This window comes from Tachypleus tridentatus, chromosome 6 (assembly GCF_004210375.1).
Source record: "Tachypleus tridentatus isolate NWPU-2018 chromosome 6, ASM421037v1, whole genome shotgun sequence".
NCBI lineage: Eukaryota > Metazoa > Arthropoda > Merostomata > Xiphosura > Limulidae > Tachypleus > Tachypleus tridentatus.
Window position 1 is genome coordinate 32,247,562 of NC_134830.1, and position 23,700 is coordinate 32,271,261.

General features: G+C 32.7%; 1 protein-coding gene across 6 annotated transcripts in view; it reads left to right on the forward strand.

Moving 5' to 3' along the window:
* Positions 1 to 1,419: 1,419 nt before the first annotated feature.
* The window catches only part of LOC143252199 (uncharacterized), a 73,815-nt gene continuing 51,534 nt past the window's right edge, over positions 1,420 to 23,700 (forward strand). Inside the window, exons 1-4 of one of the 6 annotated variants that reach the window (XM_076503952.1) lie at positions 1,437 to 1,602; positions 3,949 to 4,048; positions 15,104 to 15,209; positions 22,014 to 22,073. In XM_076503952.1, coding sequence (XP_076360067.1) covers positions 15,155 to 15,209; positions 22,014 to 22,073 — 115 coding nt within the window. In that variant the 5' untranslated portion in view covers positions 1,437 to 1,602; positions 3,949 to 4,048; positions 15,104 to 15,154. Of the gene's footprint in view, positions 1,603 to 3,948; positions 4,049 to 15,103; positions 15,210 to 22,013; positions 22,074 to 23,700 lie in introns of those variants that run through there. The other 5 variants (XM_076503953.1, XM_076503951.1, XM_076503954.1 and 2 more) reach the window with 5 other exon arrangements.

Consider the following 23,700-nt stretch of genomic DNA (forward strand, 5'->3'; position numbering starts at 1 on the left):
GGTATATACTTAAGCACTGTAAAATAATAAAGACCACTTTAGAGTCTCGCTCAAACTTAACATTTTGTGTATTTTTTAACTTTTATTAAACACACTCCTTTCCACCCTTTCACAAACGAAAATAACTTGAAGTTATGTAACTTTACTATCATACTTAGTATTTGTTTCTATTCACCTTCACATATTATTATTTAAAACATTAAACAGTTGCCATTATTGAAGAAAAAAAAAACGCGTTTCATATCAAAATCAGCTGACTATTGGAGTTTCCTGTGATGTTTATATTCAACAGTCCGTTTAGATGGATATGAGGTTAAACCATTTAGAAGTTTTTAATATTTTTGCATTTAAATTCAATGTTCTTGTCTTATCACCTTCAACTAGTGAAATTTGTAAAAAAAGACGTATCTGTTTATTCCAGAATTTCGCTCAAAGTTACACAAGTGTTATCTGTTCTTAGATGTCATAAATAATTTTGAATTCGTAAATGATAGACTATAGAGAAAACAGCTAATCAAAAAAAGTTATCGCCAGCTCTTGGGAAGCTTGTGTTTGATCAAATAATGGGGTTTTATCGTTATTCTTATATTACACCCACGGTTACAAAGTACGAAGAGCATTGTTGAGACAGTAGGCTCTGAACCATTGGATTCACATTTCAGGCACTCTCCATACCGTGCAGACAGAACTGACAGAATTATCGGTTAGAAGAAAGACAACTAATCGAAAAAGTGATCATCAACTAACTGGATACCTATTTTTGATCGTTACTCAAACATTACATTTACGGCTCCAAACTACGAGGCGCTTTGTTACGGCAACAGAGCGTGAATCCTCGAATTCATAATTCAGGGACATTACAAACCATCCAGACACACTCGACCTTTAAATCTTTGTTTGTATTCTATTTATGTAACATATGAATTGCTGATATGCTGAATATTGTCGTCGTTTTTTAGCTCAAACCTGGCCTGGGAAGCTGTGGTACTAGGAGAGAGAAAGCTTCTTTGCTTTTACTAATAATTTCTTAAAATTTACACAGTGAATTACCTGCAATCTGTCCAACGTGGAGAAATGAGCCCCAGATTTTAGTGTTGCAAGTTTGAAATCTTACCGCTGATCCACTAGAGACAAAACATTGAAAGAACTATAAATGATATTAACGAAATATTATAAACTAAAATTGAATTTCAGAACAATCGAGTACACTTATTCATTAATGATAAAATTATAAATGAAATGGAATATTTCAAAATGAAATTAAGTAAACTTATACTACATAACAGTAAGATACGTTTGAAATATGAAAAGTGTCTAAAAACTGTTTTTAATAATACATATGTTCATGTTTAATTTGAGTTTTTTTACGAAATTATGGTAGCTAAAAAAACAGATAGAAAAAAATACTTCGTCACGTGACTGCATGTGTGCGTTGCGCTGTGGTGTTTGATGGCGCCAAGCGACTGAAGAGGTAACCATTATGATGAGGTGGCTTAATTATGGTTAGGAGATAAACTCAAAATGCTGTTAAGAATTTGTAATAGTTTTTGAACTTCAGTGCCTATTGTGACTGGATTAATATAGAATAATCTGATTTTAAAGGTGAGGATATTGTCTGTAAGTCAAAGAGTGCTGGTGATTGTAACACGGTAATTGGGAAGTAGGTTAAATAACATTCGACTCGAGGTGTGTGAAGCACGGTCATGGCTGCTGGGACTGAGAGTGCTGTTGCATTGGGTGCAATGTCATGCGTATTGTAGGGTAGGCTAAAGCTGGGCTAAACAGATTATCTCTGTAACAAATGTTGCATGCATTTAAGTTTTCTTTTGCATAACCTTAATTAAGGATACTATAATATTCACCATTACACAAAATGAAACTGCAATAATACTGTATCAAAATAAAAAAACCACCAAAGTACAGCAGATATAGCGACATCTGGTGATTTGTTAGTTTTATATATATATACATATTATTAATGTAACTAAAATAATGTAATTTGTAAAATTAAAGGTTTTGAAATTATAGTTTGATTTTGTGAATATGTAGTTTTTGCCACTGCATATTTGTGATTGTTATAAAAGTTTCTTAAAACTGGTAATATTTTCCTGATTCGTAATGATGTGTAACCTGTTTTCACTTTGTAAGTTAAACTGAGTTTAGTGAAAAATAGAATTGAAAACTTTGTTTTTCATCAAGTGTTTGAATAGTCATTAGTCTGATAGTGATAAGTGAGATAGAAAAATGGGTTTACTCTTAAGAATTTTTCTTTCAGTTGATGCATTCTCATGTACAAAAATTTTAAATGCGTTCAGTATGTTAAAGCACAATAAACTTAATAACTGGTTGGTCATTAAATGAAGGCAAATGGAATAAAAAACAAAGCCCTTGACATCTTACTTCATGCTATAAATAGTGTAAATTTTGATATTACAAATCTTTGAATATTCTTTTCAAGGCTTATTTATATTAAAAAATAAAGAGGACTCTGAGGTTGATTTACTTTGAGTTGCAAATATTCACATAGTTTTGGAATAAGAAGTGGCATCATAGGCCTAGTAGTATGCTGTTTCTTTTCTTGTTCTTATCTACTTCAACTGTATTGTAAGTTCTATTTGTTCTTTACTTTGATGGTAGTCAGTTGCTATTTTTAAGTTAGTTAATTATAATTATTTCATTACCTATCTGTAACTGCAGAACAGAAAATGCAAACAGACATGTCGCTCTTCCAAATTTACATATTAATTAAATTGGTACACTAGCAATCCTCTTCACACACAAACACATTTGACACATTTAGAAGTAGGGTAAAAATTGGTTAAGAATAGTTAAAGTTTAATGTACATACAAAATGAATGGAAGTAGATTAATATTACAGTTTCTCAGTTCTGTATTATGTTAACATTCTCATTCTGTGGCTGTAAGGATATTTAACCAAGTTTTTAAAGAAAGATTGAAACACTATAAACCATAACCATTTCATATAAAAATCATAATTAGATTTTTAAAACTTACATCTTGATCAAATTTCAACTCTTACTTCTGAAGTGGTGGCATATGAATACCAAAATATGCAGAGTCGTATTAAGGTTGATTTCTGTTTTAATAAATTATTTATTGTATAATTATGCTAGCATTGTAGTTCTTTTAACTATATATACCTAATATATCATTTTTTGATGTGCTGTTTCATCATTTAATGTAGAAGTTTTATATGTGATATTGATATGGTAGAGATATTGGATAAACTATACTGTGTAACTTAAAGTTCAGTTTTTCTTGCTACTAGTTATTGTGCTGAATACACCTGTTTAAGTAAGTCACAATCTTAACAGTATATCACAAAACATGTCAAATTTCTTGACCATGAAAAAAAAATTGTGTATCAAACATTTTTTCTCTTACCATTAAAGACCTTACTAACCTCTGTTCTTGGTGGAAATAGTTCTTAAACCAAATGAACTTTTGCAGTAACAAATTATTTTCAGCTATTGATAGGATACAAGTGTATATTATTGCAACAATTCAGAAAGAACTAATATGATTAAAATTATTAATTAAACAAATGCAAAACATAAATACATATTCCAAGCTTAGTGTTTCTGGTTTTTTTATGTTAATTGTTGTCAGTTATTATTAATGATAGTGTACACACCATCATTCAAAACAAGTTCAACAAAAACATCTTCATAATTTAATCCATACAGAGTAAACTGTGCTTCCTTCCAAAATAAATTCAAAAGGTGTGCTTACAAAATGCAATTATTGCAGGCAAACCCACAACAGAAATGTGATGTTATAAGATCCTATGTGCTGGCTGTATTGCTTAGCTATGCAGTTTGCCCTGTATGTTCAATGTCACAGCTGAATTTATGTCATCAATAATTATTTGTTTATTTATATAACATGCATAGCTGTTATATTATAAAGCTTCTTCTGTTGTTACAGTGCATAAAAAAAAATGTCTGGATAAAAAGAGCTAAAGAAGCTGGTAGTGTTAGAGGAATCAAACAGAACATTTACATTGCAAAACAACTACATTCCAAAGGTAAAATAATCCTTGATAAAACTGGAAGATGTTGCTGTGTCATCTTAAGATTAAGAATGCATGTTATCATGTTAAAATAGGTAAAAGTAAGCAATTCAGATTTTTTAACAGGAAATTTATTGTGTACGTTTTTCTCGCTAGGACTTGTTTTCTAAAAATCCTCCTCATGCTTCCTTTAGAAATACAACAGTGATAAGGATTGGCTTGTGTCCTGTTAATGTTTGTAGCATCATTTGTTTTAAATATTCCAAGAAAGCATTCTGATATATTAATATAAATATAAAGGAAATAATACATATTTAAAACTATTTTACAGATTTATTTACTAGCTTGTCAATAGTTAAAGCACCACAATAATAGGTTTAAATGAAGGAGCAAAAGTAAAAGGTGATGTTCAGAAAATCCATTTAGTCCATTAGTGGTTGCCAATTTTAACTAATACAGAACTGAGAAAACTTATCATTTTACAGGAAATGTTGTTTAGGAATATTTGGTTGCATTGATAAAATCATGTAATGTTAAATGATATGCTAATGTATCTGTTTTTTATACTTAGAGATAAATTAACCCTTTTTGCTGTGGACTTGATATAATATACAGGTCTGTTCACACATTTGCACACATTAAGTATTTGCATTATAACTTTTGATACAGCATGTGTATCTTCACAAAATTTCTTGTACTTTTAGTAAAGATTACAAGTATTTTGTACACAAATAATCAGATTTTTGAATGAAATATTTTTGCTAAAGATTTGTTTGTGAAAATAGTGTTTCATTACTAGTCTGAGTGTAAAATTATTTTATGTTATGATTGAGAAAACTATTTTTTGTCCCAGAAATCTCAGATATTATTTGCATAATCTCTAAAACTTCATAAATATACTTAAAACATTTGTTTTAAGTAATATTTTCTATACTCTGTGGGGTCTGTCACTTGACCAACTTCATAACTATCATAAAAAAAAAAAGGAAATAAATATAAATCATGAGTTTTTCATACCAGGATGATTACATATTATAACACAAAAATTCAAATATTTAGTCTAAGTAGCTTAAATCTCGGAGTGCTGTATATTTATATTTTATTACATGGAGCTATCAGTCATGCCTAGCAAACATTACATAACGTGCACTCGTTGTGTATTCGCTAATATAAAACTGATCATCAATCTTTATTGTCTTGGCCGTGTTATAGTGGACTAGTATTTTGTAATGTACAGTCACATCTCAGTTATTATACATTATATATGTAAATAGTTTTACTATTTGGAAATGAATTATTAAACTTGTTTTTCTTAAAATATAGAACAATAAGTCTAGAAGTAAAGCAAACAATTATCTCTTCTTGCTGTGACCTTTTAACTGGATACAAGTTGCTAAGCCTTTAAAAAAACAATTTTTAGGTTTTATTTATACAGGTGAATAACTAAAAAAAACATAGGTAACTATACTGATACCATAGAATTTCATTGTAATTTATTAAGCTCTGTAACTGGATGTATATAGATTTAAAGAAGAGTAGGAAACTTGGAGCAGACTAGACACAACTTATCATGTAATTTTGGTTTGAAAGAATGTGGTTGTTTCTTCAAGGATTAAAATGGCTGAGAAGCTTTTGATTGATTATTTACGTGTCTTGCATTGTAGTAAGAATATATAAGGGACCATTTTGAAAAATAATTGAATGGGAATACTATGTTTGATTCAGTATATAAGCCATATCACAACAAAATACAAAAATACAAGGTTCTTATTGTATATTCTAGCTTGTGAATATTAGTAATTAGAGTTCCTAACTTGTACAAAGCTAGGGACTTAATATTTTGAAATTACAAACATCTAGTTCTGTTAAATTGCAATGTTTGTAAATGCAAATCTGTATTTAATATTAGTTTTAAATGTATTATTCGAGCAACATGCATAAATAAAATGCATTTATGATATGTTTTAAATAAAAACGTGATTACACTCTTATTGGTGACAGTAAAAAGTTTTGATATTTTTATGATTTATGTAAGATCAGTGGGGGATTACTGAATATTTAAAAAATAAACATAATGGCAGTCTTATGGTGGCAGCCCGGCATGGCCAGGTGGTTAAAGCACTCGACTTGTAATCTGATGGTTGCGGGTTTGATTCCTTGTCACACCAAACCGTGGGGGCATTATAATGTGATGGTCAATCCCACTATTCGTTGGTAAAAGAATAGCCCAAGAGCTGGCATTGGGTGGTGATGACTAGCTGCCTTCCCTCTATTCTTACACTGCTAAATTAGGGATGGCCAGTGCAGATAGCTCTCGAGTAGCTTTGCACAAAATTCAAAACAAACAAACAAAGCGTTCAAAATTTTATTGAACTACTATTTTATGCCAGTATGTTTGGTATCAAATCATGGATTATAATGCAAATGTTAATATTATACATTCATTAATTTCTTAATCTAAAAGTAAATGTTAAAAGAACACACTAATATTGATTTTTTATGAGTCAAGTGATCAGTTAAATGCAGCACTGGTTTGAATTAGATGCTTGTGTTATCGAAATGTTAAGTCTGAAGATTTGAATGCATTAGGAGCTGAAATTACCAATATTCAAAAGTTATAGCATAAAATAAGAACTTATATATATATATTTTTAGTGAGATATGACTTATGTAGTGAATCAAACACAGTGACCCTGTTTGTATCTTTCCATTTTTGGAAATGGCTCCTTATATATATTTACTTCTGTACACAATGTAAATAACCAACTGACAGCTAAGAATTTCCCACTAGTGGTTTTCTAAGCCATTGTAATGTGGTAGAAGGCTACCTTGTTCTTTCAAACAAGTTTCAAGGAAATGGGTTGTGTCTTTAGTCTGCTAGAAATTTCATATATTTTTTAGACCTAAATACAGCTTAGTTACTAAGTTTGATAAATTATAGTGGAATTGTATGGTATCAGTATAGGTATTTATGATTTTATTTTTGGTTATTCAACTGTATATATAAAGCCTAAAAACTTTATTCTCCATGTGCAAAATTTTAAAAGGCTTAGCAACCTAGTTCAAAGGTCATAGCAAGAAGAGATAATTATTTGCTTTACTTCTTTATTTATTGTTCTGAATTTTAAGAAAAATAAGCTTACTTTATTTGTAAATATTAATAATCTATATACATATATAATGTATAATAATTGAAATGTGACTGTGTAATGCAAGATACTAATCCACTAAAATGCAGCCAAGACCAGGTCAGTTTTACATAATTGGATAGGGCAACATGAGTATCACATCATTGTAAGTTATGTGATGTTAGTTAGGCACAACTAGAAAGACATTATTATAAAAAAGTAATAAATATACAGTAAAACCTGTCTAAGCCAGAAACTGCACAGGGAGGAAACCTATACAAGCCAGAAACAGAAAGCAGCATTATTTTAAGATTTCTTTTATAAACGACCCTCAATACGGAGGAACCTGCGTAACATGAACGGAAAACTATCTTTCACTCACCTCATCTATCAACAAGAAGAATTAAGGCAGAAAAATATTTTTGATTAAATATTAATATCTTATGTAATTAATTTCTTGAAATATTAATAAAGTCTTGTTTAATTAATAATAAATTCAAGGACATTTTGTTACAGTATTGGTTAAATATATTCTGTTCTTCTTTCTGCCATCATTATTCCAGAAGTTGCTATTCAAAAGAATGATTGACTGTACTTTTGGTCACATTTGCTGATGGAAAACTATAGAAACCATGGGTAATAGGTAAAAGTGAAAATCTGCACTGTTTCAAAAATATAAGGAAGAATCTACTTCCTGTGGAAAGGAAAGCAAATAATAAAGGGTGTATGACAAGTGCTGTATTCAAGGTATTTTTGAACAAATTAAACAAAAGAATGGAACAAAAAAAAAAAAAGAGGAATATTCTACTTTTCCTAAATAATGTGACTTGAAATAATTCAACTTTCAAATGTTCATTTAGCCTTTCTACCTCCATGTACAACATCAGTTCCACACCCACTAGATAATGGAATTATATGGTGTATAAAGTTGAAATACAGAAAATTGATGTTTCAGTATATTATTACAAACATGGACAACTGTAAGAGAGCATCTGAAATGACCATGAAAATTGACGTGTTAGATGCAATTGTATTTTTAAGTCATTCAATCAAATGCATAAAAGATGAATGTGTAATAAAGTGTTTTTGAAACTGTGGATTTATTCTTGATAATTGTGGAGAAATTGTTTGTTACAATGATTCTAATGGAGTCCAAACTGATTTAGAAGATTGATGCAGATGATTCTGTGAACACACAGTTTTGTGAACGTTGACAAGAATGTTTTAACAGAAACTGATGAAATTGATTTAAAATCTATAATAGAATTGCAAGATGGTTACAGTGTGAGAGATTCAGAAGATGAACAAAGTGGAAAAGATAGTGAGGAAATAGAAACTTTTGCTTCATTGCAAGTGTTAAGTTAATATTCTATCAAATTGTGTGCAGTAATGAAGGAGGAAAATGAATTTCTGAAAAGGCTGTAGAATTGTTCTCTTTTAACCACATGAGAAAACCCATTAAAAAAAACTAAAGAGTTGAAATTAGAGACTTTTTCAAATAAATTTGATTAATATTTTGTATTGTGTATATTTTGAATGTCTATTTTTATTCTTATTCTGATAAATATAGCATAAACAGAATAAAATTTTATTCACAAATGTTTTACTTCCCTTGAGTCAAGCAAGTATAACATTCCACTAAAAATTATATATAATTAAGGAAATACACATTTGCTGTCTAAGCCAGAAAGTTTACTTAGTCCTACTGTGCGATTCCAGCTAAGACAGGTTTTATAAGCTACTTTGCCTAAATGTTTGTATTTTAGTGTTACATTGTCATTCTAGCATGAAAAAAAAATAATATTTCTTAATTTTTTATGATGTTTACAAGGTCAGTTGGTTGACAGACCCCTCTTAGAGTATAGAAAATACATGAAATATAAAGTCCTACTGAAAACAAACATTTGAAATGTATTTGGGAGATTTTAGAGATTACACAAATACTTGAGATTTTTGGGATGAAGGATAGTTTTTAATCATAACATGAAGTCACTGTTCACTCAGACTAGTAACCAAACAGACTTGATATTTTCACAAACCTCTAGTAACAATATTTCATTAAAAATCTGATTTTTTGTACAAAAAACATGTTTCCTTTACAGAAAGTCTGCCAAACTTTGTGAAGGTACAGATAAGGTATCAAAAGTTATTGGGTAAATACTTAACCATGTGCAAGTGTGTGTGTGAACTTGTATATTATACTGAGCCTGTTGTAAAAAGGGTTAATTAAAAATGTGTATAAAGGAAAAGTTTTCTTATGATTGGTATTGTTTTTTTTAAGCTAGTGTTATGTTTAAATCCACATTAAATGCTAATATCAGATATGCTACAGTGTTCAAAACTTGTTTATGTGTGAATGTATCCCAGAATGGCTGCTGTGGGTATTAACACTTTTATTGATAAGCAGAGAACAATGTTTTGACCTTTTTATGTCATCTTCAGGTTAACAAAGAATTTGCAACTGATTCTTGACAGGCACATCTTAGGGATGAGAATATAAACAGTTACAGTTGGATGTTAGGTTATTAATTAGTATAGGTATAACTGTGTCCCTTTATATTGGTTTAATTTTGGTTTTAGTTGTTGTATAAGTAGGATTTCTTTAATTTTGCATTTGTTTATATTTGTTTTCTTACTGTGAGTATCTGGATGTTTTCTATGTTTATTTGATTTGCAATGTTAAAAAATGTGTGAAGGTTTTTGTTCTTTGAGTCTAGTTTCCATTTCTCTGCTTGTTTCTCCAAGATAGAAGTTGTCGCAATTGTTGCATTATATTTTATAAATCATGTTGGTGTTGTGTTTATCATTGTAGCTTTTCACAGTATCGACTTTATTTTTTGTACCTGGTTTTTGAATAAATTTGGTGTTGACTGGAATGTTGTGTTTCATTATAAGTTTTTTTTCCAAATGCTGGTTATTTTTTCGCTGATGTCAGGAACATATGGTATGCAGCAGTATAAGGTTTTGTAGTTTGTTGTATCTTGGATTTATTGTTGTTTGTTCTTGGTCAAGGGGTGTGCGTATAATTTTTTCCATGGTTTTTGGAGGAAATTTGTTGATGATGATGAAGTTTTGTTTTATTTTGTTGACCTAGGAAGGTTGAAACGTTGTTCTCTGCTTATCAACAAAAGTGTTAAATACCCATATTAGCCGTTCTGAGATACATTATTTTATGTGGGTTTCTTCTCATCAATAATTATATGTGATTGGTTTCTTTTTCTGACAAAAGGTAATTGAGAGATTTTCATGTAAAAGTCATGCATAATTTTTCTTTCTTTTACTTTTTTAATCCTATGTGCATTGTCTTTATCAGTATATGTCAATAAATTTGGCATCAAAATATAATATATGATTTAATTATTATCAAAACTTTAATGTCTTTATTCAAAGATAAAATAGTTAAAACATTTATTAATGTATACATGATGCATCTGAGCTCCAAATTGGACATTTTTCATTTTATTTCTACTCTTGTATAATTTTTTGAGTGTTTATGTAATTGGTAATATTATATGGATGTTAAAAAGCCAGAATATGAACGTGGAATATTCAATCATTTTTGCTTTAGTGATATATTAAAAAAAAAAAGTCAAGCCTACATTAAAAGCCCCTGCCATGTCATTCTTTTTTTCTGTTGATGGGATTATTTATAACCAACAGTGAGTGCATCTGTTTCTTTACAAGGTTATTGATATTGTTATTTCTCATTTTTTGGTATGGTAGTTATTTCTGCCTTCAAAATTAGCTATTCTTGTTCAGTACTGCCTTCTACATGCAATCCTTTGTTTATACACATCCCAAGTTTTCTATTCTCACCTACTGGAAATGTAAAGTTCCATCATGTCTTAGGCAAGTCATCATATATCAATTCTCCAGTAGAATGAGCATGACACGCTCATATAACACATGGCTCCCTCTTTACTTCTTTACCATACCATCAATTCTCATTTCACAGTGCTTAAATTTGGATGTTTTTTCTTGTTTGTTTATCAATTCATATTTGGCTTAACTCTCCTCACAGAATGGTTTTCTTTAATCTATTTTCATTCAAACAGTTTCTTCATTTTAAAGTTTTATCACTTGGTTCCAGTCACATTAGTCTTTTTCACTGCTCGAATTTAGTGGACTCTTCTTCAGTATGAATTCCAGAGTTCATGTTACCTCTTCAAAGGCACACCAGTGGTTAGTGTTCTTTCTCAGGCCTCAGATGCAAGCAAATCAATGGTTTTAATTGTCTATTATAATATGCAGATATTCCAGAAATACAGTTTTATTTTATTTTATACCATATTTTTATTCTTTTCCCCTCTCTACGTTGATTCTTTTTCGTATACAACAGACTTTAAAATGTTTACTAAAAGCTTGCTAAATTCTATGGTGATAAGATTTGTTATTTCAGAATTATGCTAAACATTCTGACAAAGCTTTTAGTCCATTTGTGTAATTGCAACCAATATTATTTATTTTGAAGTGGAAAGTGCATCTTCCATAATTGTCAAAAGCTTTTATTTCACGTGTTGATAGACATAAGTGCTTTTACCACTGCCATATAGTTAGATATAAAACTTTCTAGTGTTATAACTCCTTCCACCTATCTCGTTTCTGACATTTGTGGGTAGTAGTGCTTGGTTTTGTTAGCCATTTCAAGAATATGAAAAGAAATTGGTGACTTTAACCTTTTCATACACATTGCAGATTAGAGGATGTTTAGAAGACTAAACCAAACACAAGTTTAGTGCATAAGCCCCACAATGATATTAATCACTGAGAGTTTCTGCAGTTGTTTTTCCAGTGATTTCAAATCAGTTTTGGCTCATTATTATTTTTGACATTTCCTGTGATGGTATCACAGTAATTAAGTTTGTTTAAAACATCAGTGAATGCAATATTATCTTGATAGTAAGAATTTTTTAGTGCCAGAAAAATCAGTTATCTGCTGAAATACAGTTAAAGCCAGCTGTTGTTCTTGAGAAATAAATTTCTCTTTTAATTGACTTTGATTTCTGATTAAGTTGTTAAATCATTCTGAATTTCAACTGATGTATTGCATGTGTTTCATGGTGTCTTCACTATTTCATTTCAAAGATGATTATTACCAGCATCTGTGTAAAATTTCAGCAGTCTTCAGAGTTTTCTTCTCCTTAAAGTTTCTTTAAGTTGATAGGTGGATATTGTTCACTCCACAAAATAAAATAGTTTTTACAGTTGATTTTTGCTTCTGTTCAGCAGCAGTTTCCTTATATTTGAAGTTCAGTTATTTGTAAATATCTGTTTTTTGTCTTCTCTGTTGCAATAATATAATACATCTTTTTTCTGCAAACTTGTGACACATAGTATTCAAGTGAGTTTGTAAATCACCTGTTGGTCCTGTTAATCTACCATACCTGTCCAGTCCCTTTTTAACCAGTGTGAAAGGGGGAGGATACATTCTGATGTGTGTGAAATCTACTTCACATAGTACACACATTTAGCAAAACAAAATGCCCAGATTTTCACTGAGCAAATTGTGGATATCTGTTAGTGTATGACTGCAGCACATACCTGTGTTTTTCTGATCTTTTATTTTTTTTATGGAGAATGACCATTTGAACAGTGCAGGAGAGAGGGTCCACGTTTTTTTCGGAGAAGGAAATTCATCACACAAATAATTTCCAATGTCATAAGTTGTTAACTTAGATACTTTGGCTGGAATCTCTTCTGGTGTTGTAGACAAAGAGCCAAAAGAATGACAACTTGGTATCTCTTCTGATGCTGTAAACAGGAATGAGAAGCAGATAATATTAGCATTTCTTCTGATACTTTAGATTTGAAGTCAGAATCAGAACAGCTTCTGTGTGTTCTTTTTTTGTTTCAATATATCCATTTTTCTGAAACAGAAAGTAATTATTTTATCATTTACATTTCAAGAAAAGGATAAATTATTTTAAAGAAATATAAAAAGTGAAAGATATTCAATTTAAATTTTTAAAAATAAAAAAAAATTATTATAAGTGAATAAATAAAATATAATGAAACGTACAATGTGTGTGTAAAACATTTGATTATGTTGTGACGTTTATTAAAATAATATAAATTGAATATGAAAACAGCTGTAAATTGTCCATTGTAAAGTGTAGATTTGATTATAATGTTTTAATGATTATAATGAAGGCAAATGTAGTGTTTTCATATTTAAGATAAAAAATTAAAATATAGAGCACTAGGCTATATCAAGAACACAAAATTTGAACATGAAAATAATAAAGATAGACGAGCATTTTGATAAAATTCAGGCAAATATTGAATTATGGATTATTTAGTGAAAATACTTCTAAAATATTTAAAACATTCAAAAGTTAATGAAAAATATCAGCAATTTTGTGTGTTTTAAAATTTATTTTTTGCAATTTTGACAAGTTTTAAGAAAAAATGCTAGGTAGATGAGGGTTAAAACAAAGACAAAGATGCAAATTAAATTCCTTATTAACAAAATTTAACTAAAATCAACAAAAACATCAAAAATAAAAAAATATATTTGATTATTCTATTTCAACATGTTTGTTATATTTTTTGTAAAAACTGTTTTACATATAAAAATGTGTAATAAAAAGTATACCATATTAATGATTACCATAATAAATTTCATAAGAATTGTAGGTTACTTCTTATACATGGTACTTTTGTTTTTGTAGTTCTGTGTAATTTATCTCTAGTGGTTTGCATGCCCAATGACAATTTGTTGTATGTCCATGCCCATTCAAAAATTTGTACCTGTTTATACCAGTCTAAATAATTGGAATTAGTAAGTTTTCAGATTGTATGTGTGAGAATAAATAACAAATAAAACAATCTGGTTATGAATATTTGTAACTGCAAGATCTAATGAGAATTTAATTTGTAAGTAATTACCAGCACACTATTAGTGATGTGTGGAACTTAATGATGATTGAATAGGGTAGGATGAATAACATTGATAAATTTTTAAAGGGGGAACCTAGGCTGCAAAGACTCCCCCTATGGCTACATCTCTGTAACAAGCACATTCCCCGTTACAGAGGTGAACTCTGAAGATACTGTCTTTTTCAGTAATTATTATTTCAAAATTAACTGAAAATGTAGTATTAACTGACCACCAAACTTAACGGTTGTTAGTGTAGCTAAATCAGTGCTCCATAATATTATAAATAAAAAGTCTTAAAGGCATTTAAAATTGGTAGACTGGAGTCCCATATCATTTAAAGAATTTTGAGTTCTGTAACTGAGACGATAAATGTTCTTGGTACAACTTTCCCTTCCCAGCAAAAGTTTTTTGAAATGAAAGTAAGATTATTGTAAAGTGGAATATTTTAGGGAATTTTGATATGTTTGTTTTCTCATTTGAGAGGTGTTAGGAAGATAATGTTTAATTTCTGTAATAACCAAATATATATAACTCAAAATGATGAAATAAATAGAATTTAAGATACTGAACTCTTTTTGTACAAGAAAATAGAAATTAAATTTGTCTGGCACTACCATGTTTATATGCATAAAATTTTGAAACAGCTGTATTTCATCTCTGTGAAACGTTTTGGTAAAGTGTGAGAAACAGCAGCACTCTTTGTTGCCTAAAATATAGTGAAATTTCATATTTTATTTATTAAAGCAAAAGTATATGATGACTAAGATAGATTGCTGCTCAAATTGCTCATACAAATCCTATTTTTATAAAGTATGCCTAACATATATATGTTTGCTATAATGAAACAGGTAACACTTTTCTGTCAAGTGTTTGAATTTTTAATCCTGTGATTATATGAAATCAAGTTTATATTAATGCAGGTACAGTAGATGCACAGCTACTTTTTAAGTTTTGTGTTTCTGAGTGAAAATTACTTTTTTCAAGATTAGAATAACACATTCATATAGTTTTAGTACTAAAGAAATGTTTAGAACTAAACATTAATGTTTTTTGAATTTACAGCTATTCAGCATTTATTTCACCACCTGCTAGAGCAGGCAGGTGTGAACGAAAATGGCCTCTGCTGCCAAAGGCAAGAGGAATTCCAGTGTATCACTGGATGTACGAGGTATGTCACATTTTCTCTGAGAATTTGTTATTGTTAAATATTTAGCAGTTCTTGAAGGTAGTCAAATTACTCATAAGTTAGCTTTGTAATTTCATATTAACATTAAATTCATTTATTTTTGTATTGCTAATACAGTAAATAATGCTCTTTAAAGTCATTTTTAATTTTAATATCATAACTTAAAATAGAACTTGCTAATAACATCTAAAACATGAAAGATTTTCTTGATGGAAATAATTGAACAAAATGTGATTTCGTTAATTTGGAGCTGAGTTGAATTAAATTATGTTAAGAGAAATACTTATAACTGCTACTTGCTGTGAAAGGCTAAGGCTATTGGACTTTTGTAGTCTTTTCTGGAATTGCCTGACATTTCTACAACTGTGTACTCATACTTGACATTCAGTAATGTTCACCATTCATGAGAAAAAGGATTTTATTATATTTCAGTCTAAAAATGAGCTATCATCACAGCATAAACATCAAAGGGTAGATTTATTGAAGTATTTCTTTGTAGATTGAGTTATCATGAAAGTGCCTTGCTATTTTGTTATAACAATCATAAAATTTTCCCCTCGGTGCAGTGAGGTGTATATCCACTTGCAAAGATAGAATTATGATGCCAACCAATGTCCTCATTCTTACATTTACATCACCATGTCCACCTGCCACCATCAAGGCAGGTTATCTTAATTGCAAAACACAGCCATACTTTCCAAACCCTCTCCGATGTTTCCAGTATCAGCAGTTTGGTCACTCAAAGACGTCAAGTCGTGGTTCCTTGATGCGTGTTTGTTGCAGTGGCAAGGACCATTGTCTACAAGTGTGAAATGGACCCTCATTGCATCAATTGCAGTGGCTCTCATCTGTCCTACTTTCATTCTTAGTTGGAAGAAAAAGAGGTGCAACATTTGAAAATGATTTACAATGTTACTTATTCTGAGGCTCGCAAGTTGCTGTCCATCACTTCATCTCAGATATATGCTGCTGCATGCCATTCTACTACTACAGTGGGAATGCAGATGGATCTCTCTGTGCCTCCAACAGAATTATTCTTTAAACAAATGAAAATTTTTTACCTCCATTGTTAAAAAAGTTGATGAATCAACTGTCCCTTCCATACATTCCAACAAATCCCTAGATCCCCCTTTCAGCGTGGATTCCTGTACGTGGTGGAGATACCTCCCAGCGAAGGTTCTTTTCTTTCTGGTTACCTTCTCTGGGATCTAAACATGAAGGGGAGAAGAGGATCCTGATGGTTGAGGGATCCAACCCTAACACACCACTTTGGCCTTGAATTTCTGTAGACGGGCGGCCTTTGGGTGGTCTCCCTTGGGTCAGTCGGCTGGTCTACTTGGGCTAGAGTCAACCAAGTACCAGTGTTAGAAGTTCTCAACTGGTGTTGTGGAATATTGTGCCTGATGCTGGTGTTTGGGTATAGTGCTCATGAAACCCTGGCATTGCTGCTATGTCCTTACATGACATTGTAGTGAGTCCCCTTGTAGGGCTCCATGGTGGGTGGAGTCAGTGGGTACCAAAATTTTCCTTTTTTCCTATGGATCTTCCTACAGAAAATTTAAATAAAATAGTGAAAAAACAGTCAATAGGTAAACGACTACATCTTGAAGTCTCTGAGCAGCAATCTTCAACATCTGTAATGCACGTACCTCATTTTTTATATTACATTCTCTTTCAGCAAAACCTTTAAGGCAGATGTCCTCCTTTTTTTTATTCAGAAGGGACTAGAGGGACTTGCTGGCTCTCCAAAGTCGGTAAAGGAGCTTCAATCTGGAGACATATTGGTTGAAACATCCACATCCCAACACAGTGAACTCCTCTTTAATTCAAAGGCAATTGGGGATGTACCTATAGAAATTACCCCTCATGCTACCTTGAATTCATCACGAGGAGTTATTGTTGAGAGGGATTTGAAGAACATCCCTGAGTCAGAGATTCTCGCTAGTTTCTCCACTCAAGGAGTTTCTGCAGTGAGGCGCATCTCCACTCGCAAAGATGGAGTTGCACTGCCGAAATGTATCCTTGTTTTCACATTTACATCACCACGTGCACCTGCCATCATCAAAGCAGGTTATCTAACTTGCAGGGTACAGCTGTACATTCCAAACCCTCTCTGATGTTTCTAATGTCAGAGGCTCGGCCACTCAAAGACATCATGCTGTGGTTGCCTGACATGTGCTTGTTGTGGTGGCAAGGACCAGGATGCCTATGAGTGTGACACAGACCCACATTGTGTCAACTGCAATGGCTCTCACCCTTCTTACTTTCATAAATGGTTGGAGGAAAACGAGGTGCAGTGTTTGAAAACAACTTGTAACATTAGTTATCCTGAGGCTCGGAAATTGCTGTCCTCCACTTCATCTCGGGACATATGCTGCTGCACTTCGTTCCACAACTACAGTTGACAGATCTCTCTATGCCTTTGAGAGAATCATTTTCAAAACAAATGAAAAGCCTTCTGACCTCCATGGTTAAAAAGGTTGATGAATCAACTTCTACATCCATCTCTGTTCCTCCCATACATTCCAACAAACCCCAAGATCCACATTCTTTGGTTTCAAATACAGGCATTTCTTCAGATACATCTTTTTCTCCCACCCCAAGATGCAAAACAATCATTTGTTCGTGCACTCAGTCACTGGAATCCCCTTCCAACAACAAAGACCTGCCCAATTGACCCAGGGTGGGATCCATGGAGTTTGATAGACCTCCTCCGAATAAGGACAGTAAGGAAAAAAGACATGGTCTTAAACAGAAGGGTTCTTCAGCCACTACACCTACATGTCATTAAAAATGGTCACCTTGATACAATGGAACTGTCGAGGTTTACATTCTAATCTGGATGACATCAAAACACTGATTGCTTCCTATCATCTTCTATGTCTTTCCTTACAAGAAACCTGACGATACAGTCACCTTTCAGCAGTTTTCTCTGTACAGAAATAACAGGCTGTGTGATGGACGAGTATATGGAGGGGTGGCACTATTGGTTGATCAGCATGTGCCCACCCTGTCTTTGCCACTCGACACACCTTTGGAGGACGTAGCCATCCGTGCTTCCTTGGGTCATACCATCACTTGTTTGTTCTCTCTACCTGTCCTCTGGAGAGACATATGGTCAATCAGACCTTGATGCTCTCGTTGAACAGTTGCCATCTCCCTTTCTAATTCTGGGGGACTTTAATGGACATCATCCCCTCTGGGGAAGTGCTGTTATTGTAGGAGGGGTTGCTCTGTAGAATGTGTACTCTATGATCACAATCTTTCTCTTTTCAATACTGGTTCTTCCACTTATTTTCACGCACCTAGTCAGTCCTTCACCACTATTGATCTCTCGGTTTCCTCCCCTTCATTATTTTCCCATTTTTCATGGAGGGTTGACAATAATCCTCGAGGCAGTGATCATTTTTCTATACTTTTGAGAGAGACAGGCCGCAGTTGATGCCACTCTACCCGCATGTCCCAGTGGAAGCTGGGTCAAGTAGACTGGTCTACTTTCACTGCTCTTGCAGAATGTGATTCTGCCATCATCAGTCAGCCATCAATAGATGACTGTGTGGCATCGGTAACTGACTGTATTATACACGTAGCTGCTCAGTGTATTCCTAAAACCTCGACACGTTTTCCACGATATCCTCGTCTGTGGTGAAATCCTGCCTGCCACATGGCACGGAAGGCTCATAAACAGGCCTGGGATACTTTTCGTAGATATCCCACACTTTCAAACCACATCGCTTTCCAACGGGCCTGTGCACATGCTAGGTGGGTAAGATGTCAAAGCCAGAAGGAATCTTGGATTAAGTTCACAACTAGCATATCTTCTACCACTAGTTCCAGGGTCATATGGGACAGGGTTCAAAAGGTCAGTGGGTACTACAATTCTGTCCCTCTCTCAATCTTACTCTGATGGCCAAGAGGTAGCTGATGTTCAGAACATTGCCAATACTCTAGGTGAAAGATTTTGCTGGGTATCTAGCACTTCTGCTTGTTCCTCCACCTTCTTGGCCATCAAGACTCGGGCAGAGCGTTCACCTCTTTCCTTTTGAACTGACTGTCTCTTTGACTATAATCATCCCTTTACACTGGTGGAACTGAAAGTGGCCTTTTGTCAGTCTGGCAGTACATCTGTTGGACCTGATAATGTACACTATGACATGCTGTGCTATCTCTCTCCTGCTTCTCTTGATATTCTTCTAATTATTTTTAACCGGATCTGGCAGGAGAATGTTTTTCCTAATGCCTGGTGCCAGGCTATTATTTTACCTTTCTCTAAGCCTGGAAAAGATCCCAAGATTCCTTCAAACTACCGTCCAATTGTTTTGACGAGCTGTCTCTGTAAGACCTTAGAGAGGATGGTTAATGTTCATCTTGTTTAGTTCCTTGAATCAAACAACCTCCTCTCGCCCACCCAGTGTGGGTTCCGACGACAGCAATCCATCACGGACCACCTAATTCGACTTGAAACATCAATCAGAGAAGCCTTTCTCAAACGACAACATCTTGTATCAATATACTTTGACATTGAGAAGGCGTATGACACAACATGGAGGTATGGCATTTTGCGAGACCTCCATATATATGGGTTGCATGGCAATTTACCCACGTTTATTAAAACTTTTTAATGGACAGGAGATTCCAAGTTCGTGTGGGTTCGACACTTTCCCATTCTTTTCTACAGGAACTTGGGGCCTCTCGAGCTGTATTCTGAGTGTCACACTTTTCAGTATAAAGATTAATGCCATCACTGAACAACTCCCCCTCACTCACGCAAACGGGCTCTATGTCGACGTCTTTCACATCTCGTGTCAGTCGTCGAACATGAGATATGTTGAGTGGCAACTACAAACTGCCCTCAATTGTGTACTGAAGTGGACCACGGCAAACGGCTTTAATTTCTCTCTCTCTCTTAAACCGTTAGCATGCACTTTTGCTGCCAACGGTGTATTCACCCTGATCCTGAACTCCGTATAGGTGAAGTTTTGCTGCCTGTGGTCCCTGAGACGAAGTTCTTGGGGCTTATCTCTGACCGTAAACTGACCTTTATACCACACTTAAAGCAGCTACGGGTCAAATGTACAAGAGCACTGAATATCCTCCGTGTCCTCTCTTCCACCACCTGGAGAGCAGATTGATGTTCTGTACTGAAGATATATCGTGCCCTTGTTCGTGTGAAACTCAACATTGGATCACTGGTCTATCGCTGTTCTGTAAGAACTCCAGTCTTAAAGATGCTGGATCTCATTCATCATCAAGAACTTTGGTTCTGCACTAGGGCTTTCTGCACTTCCCCAGTTCAGAGCTTATACATAGAGTCTCATAAACCTTCCTTGCACCTCTCCTGTTTGCAACTGTCTTTACTGTATGCTTTGACACTTTGTTCCTTACCAAAGCATCCCACCTGGGGTTGTGTTTTCCTTCCTCAGTAGTCTGCCATTGCTCTATTTGGCCTTTGTATCCAGGCACAGTTGAATGAATTGGGTCTGTCCCTGGATAACATTGCTGTATCCACTGGTCAGCCCATCCCACCATGGCTTGTTACAGTCCCCGGTCATGACTTATCTTTAAATCATCTGAGAAAAGCAGACACTCCTGATTGGTAATACTGTTATCTGCTGAACGTTTTTCGAACCATCCTTCCACTCCTATTTATAAAGGTGGTTCAAAATCAGGTGACTATGTGGGCTCTGCCATGGTTTTTTGTGGTTTGATGGTTGTGCACAGAATCCCCTCTATAGCTTTTATAAATTTCCTAATTTTACTCTAATTTTAACTTTTTACTGGATGTATGGCACAGATAGCTTAGCTGCTTTGTGCCATAAAACACCAAATCAACCAACCAGCCATAAAATTTTAACTAAAGAAAGAGAAATAATTTTATGTTTGTTGTTTTATTATTTGTTTTAAATTTGAAACTTGTTCATTTTTTGTAATTTTTATTGGTTAAATGTGAAACATCATTTTTGTGGTAACTCCAATTGGTTTATATATTCCTCAGTTATAAAAGTGATGCCTAATTATAAAAATGTTACCCATTTATGATTTCTGATCACTTGTGATGTATGTTCTGAGATCCAAGTTTTGGACATATACACTGCAAGCTCCATTATAATAAGAAAACAATGAATAAAGTAATGGGATGTTGTAATGTCAAGATGATTTATTTTACTATCTTTATGACATATAACATTCTGTTTGAGCTAAAGTAGGTTTTTCATTTTTCTTTTTTTACTCAAACATTTGTACATGTATATGGCAGTGGCAAAACAACAGACCAACTTATTAGAAGTCTGCTTGATGGTTCCCATTTTCAATCCCAGTACTCATATATAGAACTTTTTTTGTACTTCTGTGCAATTTATCTCTAGTGATTTGCATGCTCCATGATAATCTGTTGCAAGTCCATGCCCATTCAAAATTTTGTACTTATTTATACCACTGGTATAAATAGTTGGAATCAGTATTTTCAGCTTAATTACTTGTATGTGTGAGAACAAATAACAGATAAAACAATCTGTTTTTAAATATTTGTAACTGTAAGAGCTAATGGAAATTTCATTTATCTTGGCATGAAAATTCCTGTAGAAAAGGAACTTTGTCTAATAACTATAAGAACTCTTAAAATTGTACTCATGTAATTGTCACAGGATTTCCTCTTCATAGTATTACAAGATTTAACTGTTCAGTGTTAGTGATTAAAAGAAATAAGTTTTTATTCCATTTGCTACAGTCAGTTTGCTTCTTATTTTAATTCTTAAGTAATCAAATTGTAATTCTCAATTTTTAAAGCCTCCTTTGGGAAGAAGAGGCGAAGAAGGTATAGTGGTAGTGAAAGTGAAGATAGCAGAGGTATGATAATTATATGATGTTTCTTTTAGTTGCAAATTATCATTTTTTCTAATGTATTAAGAGTCTCATCTGAGCATTTTTGAACAAGTGACTGCTAAATTCTTTTACAGTGGACTATTTCTGTGCTGGTTGTATGTTAATCAAAATGTTTGATACAACAGATAATCATACGTTATCAAAAATGCAAGTTTGGTGGGATGCTGTAGAAGCACTTAACTGTCTGTATTTTTGAAATAACATTTTTTTTATTACCTAGAACAAGCTGTATTAAAAAATGTTTGATCCTTGTTTACCAATTTTCTCTTTCATATGTACCTCAATACATTTATTTTGATGGATGTTGATTTGAAGTGTATTTTCTCTTTGTATATTGTATTATTATATATCTAAATTTTGATATTCATTCAAATATTTTGAAATGGGCTAGGCATTAAAGGAGAAGAATTGTTTCTGTAGTACCAGATATAATTTTTATTGTAATACTGACATGTAATAATACAATTTTATTCAGTTAGTGTATACTTATAAATAGATAGTATGTCTTAACCTGGTTAACATTCCACTGAAAGTAATCAGTGATGTCAAGAAAACCCACTTGTAGAGAAATATATATGTAAAAATGGCTCGTTTGGGTTGAGAAAATCTTTTTCAAATACTGCAAGTCAAACACAACATAACCATAGAAAATGCTCAAATACTAAATAAAGAAACAAACATAAACAAACACAAAATTAAAGAAACCTTACTTATACAACAACTGTAGTCCAAAATAAATGAATACAAAGGAACACCTTTATGTCTATATTAAAAAATAATATAATAAATAATAAAATAAATAATATAAAATTATATATTAACTGACAGTGCCCTCTACATTCCAACACTCAGTTACACAACCCCCACAAACATGTGGTCAGCTTCCGGTCAGTTACCTCTCTCTTTCTTTGTGAACCTGACGATGCCTGAAGAAGGTCGAAACGTTGTTTACTCCTCTACGTAAAATATTTTCTCTACCCAAACAGGCCGTTTTTACATATATATTCCACTGAAAGTTTTTTTTTAATATTAAATATATAGTAAGATCTGAACTGAGATACTAACAATACAGAATTCAGGTTTAAGTAGGTTTCTTGATCCTAGCAAATTTTCTGTTATTACATGAAAAACAAAAAGTGTTCTGAATTTAATCTGAACTAAAACAAGAACCTTTTTATGTAGTACAAAAATTAGACACAGATTTTAATTTAAAGATGCACAAGGAATTTTTTGGGGAGCAGTTTGTTATAGTAGCAGCCAGTGTTCCTTCATGTTTCATCTGGTTCTGACCATGTATTGTATATTATTGCATAATACCCTGAAGGCAAAATTATACTATAAATTTAAAAACAGAATAATGGAAAATACATTTGTAATCATTCATCCACACATTTGTTTTGTATTTCTGTGTTTACTTTTTTTTTCAAATTAAAAGTTTGTTTGATTTTTTTTTGGTTGTTTTCAGCTTGCTTTTACAAAACAATACCAATTTGGATTTTATAAGTTCAGTACCAGTTTAGTTTGAGTGATTTTAGCCAATTGCTGTTTCCCAATCTTAATTTCCGTCAGTGTGGTTTCCTGTACAGGGTGA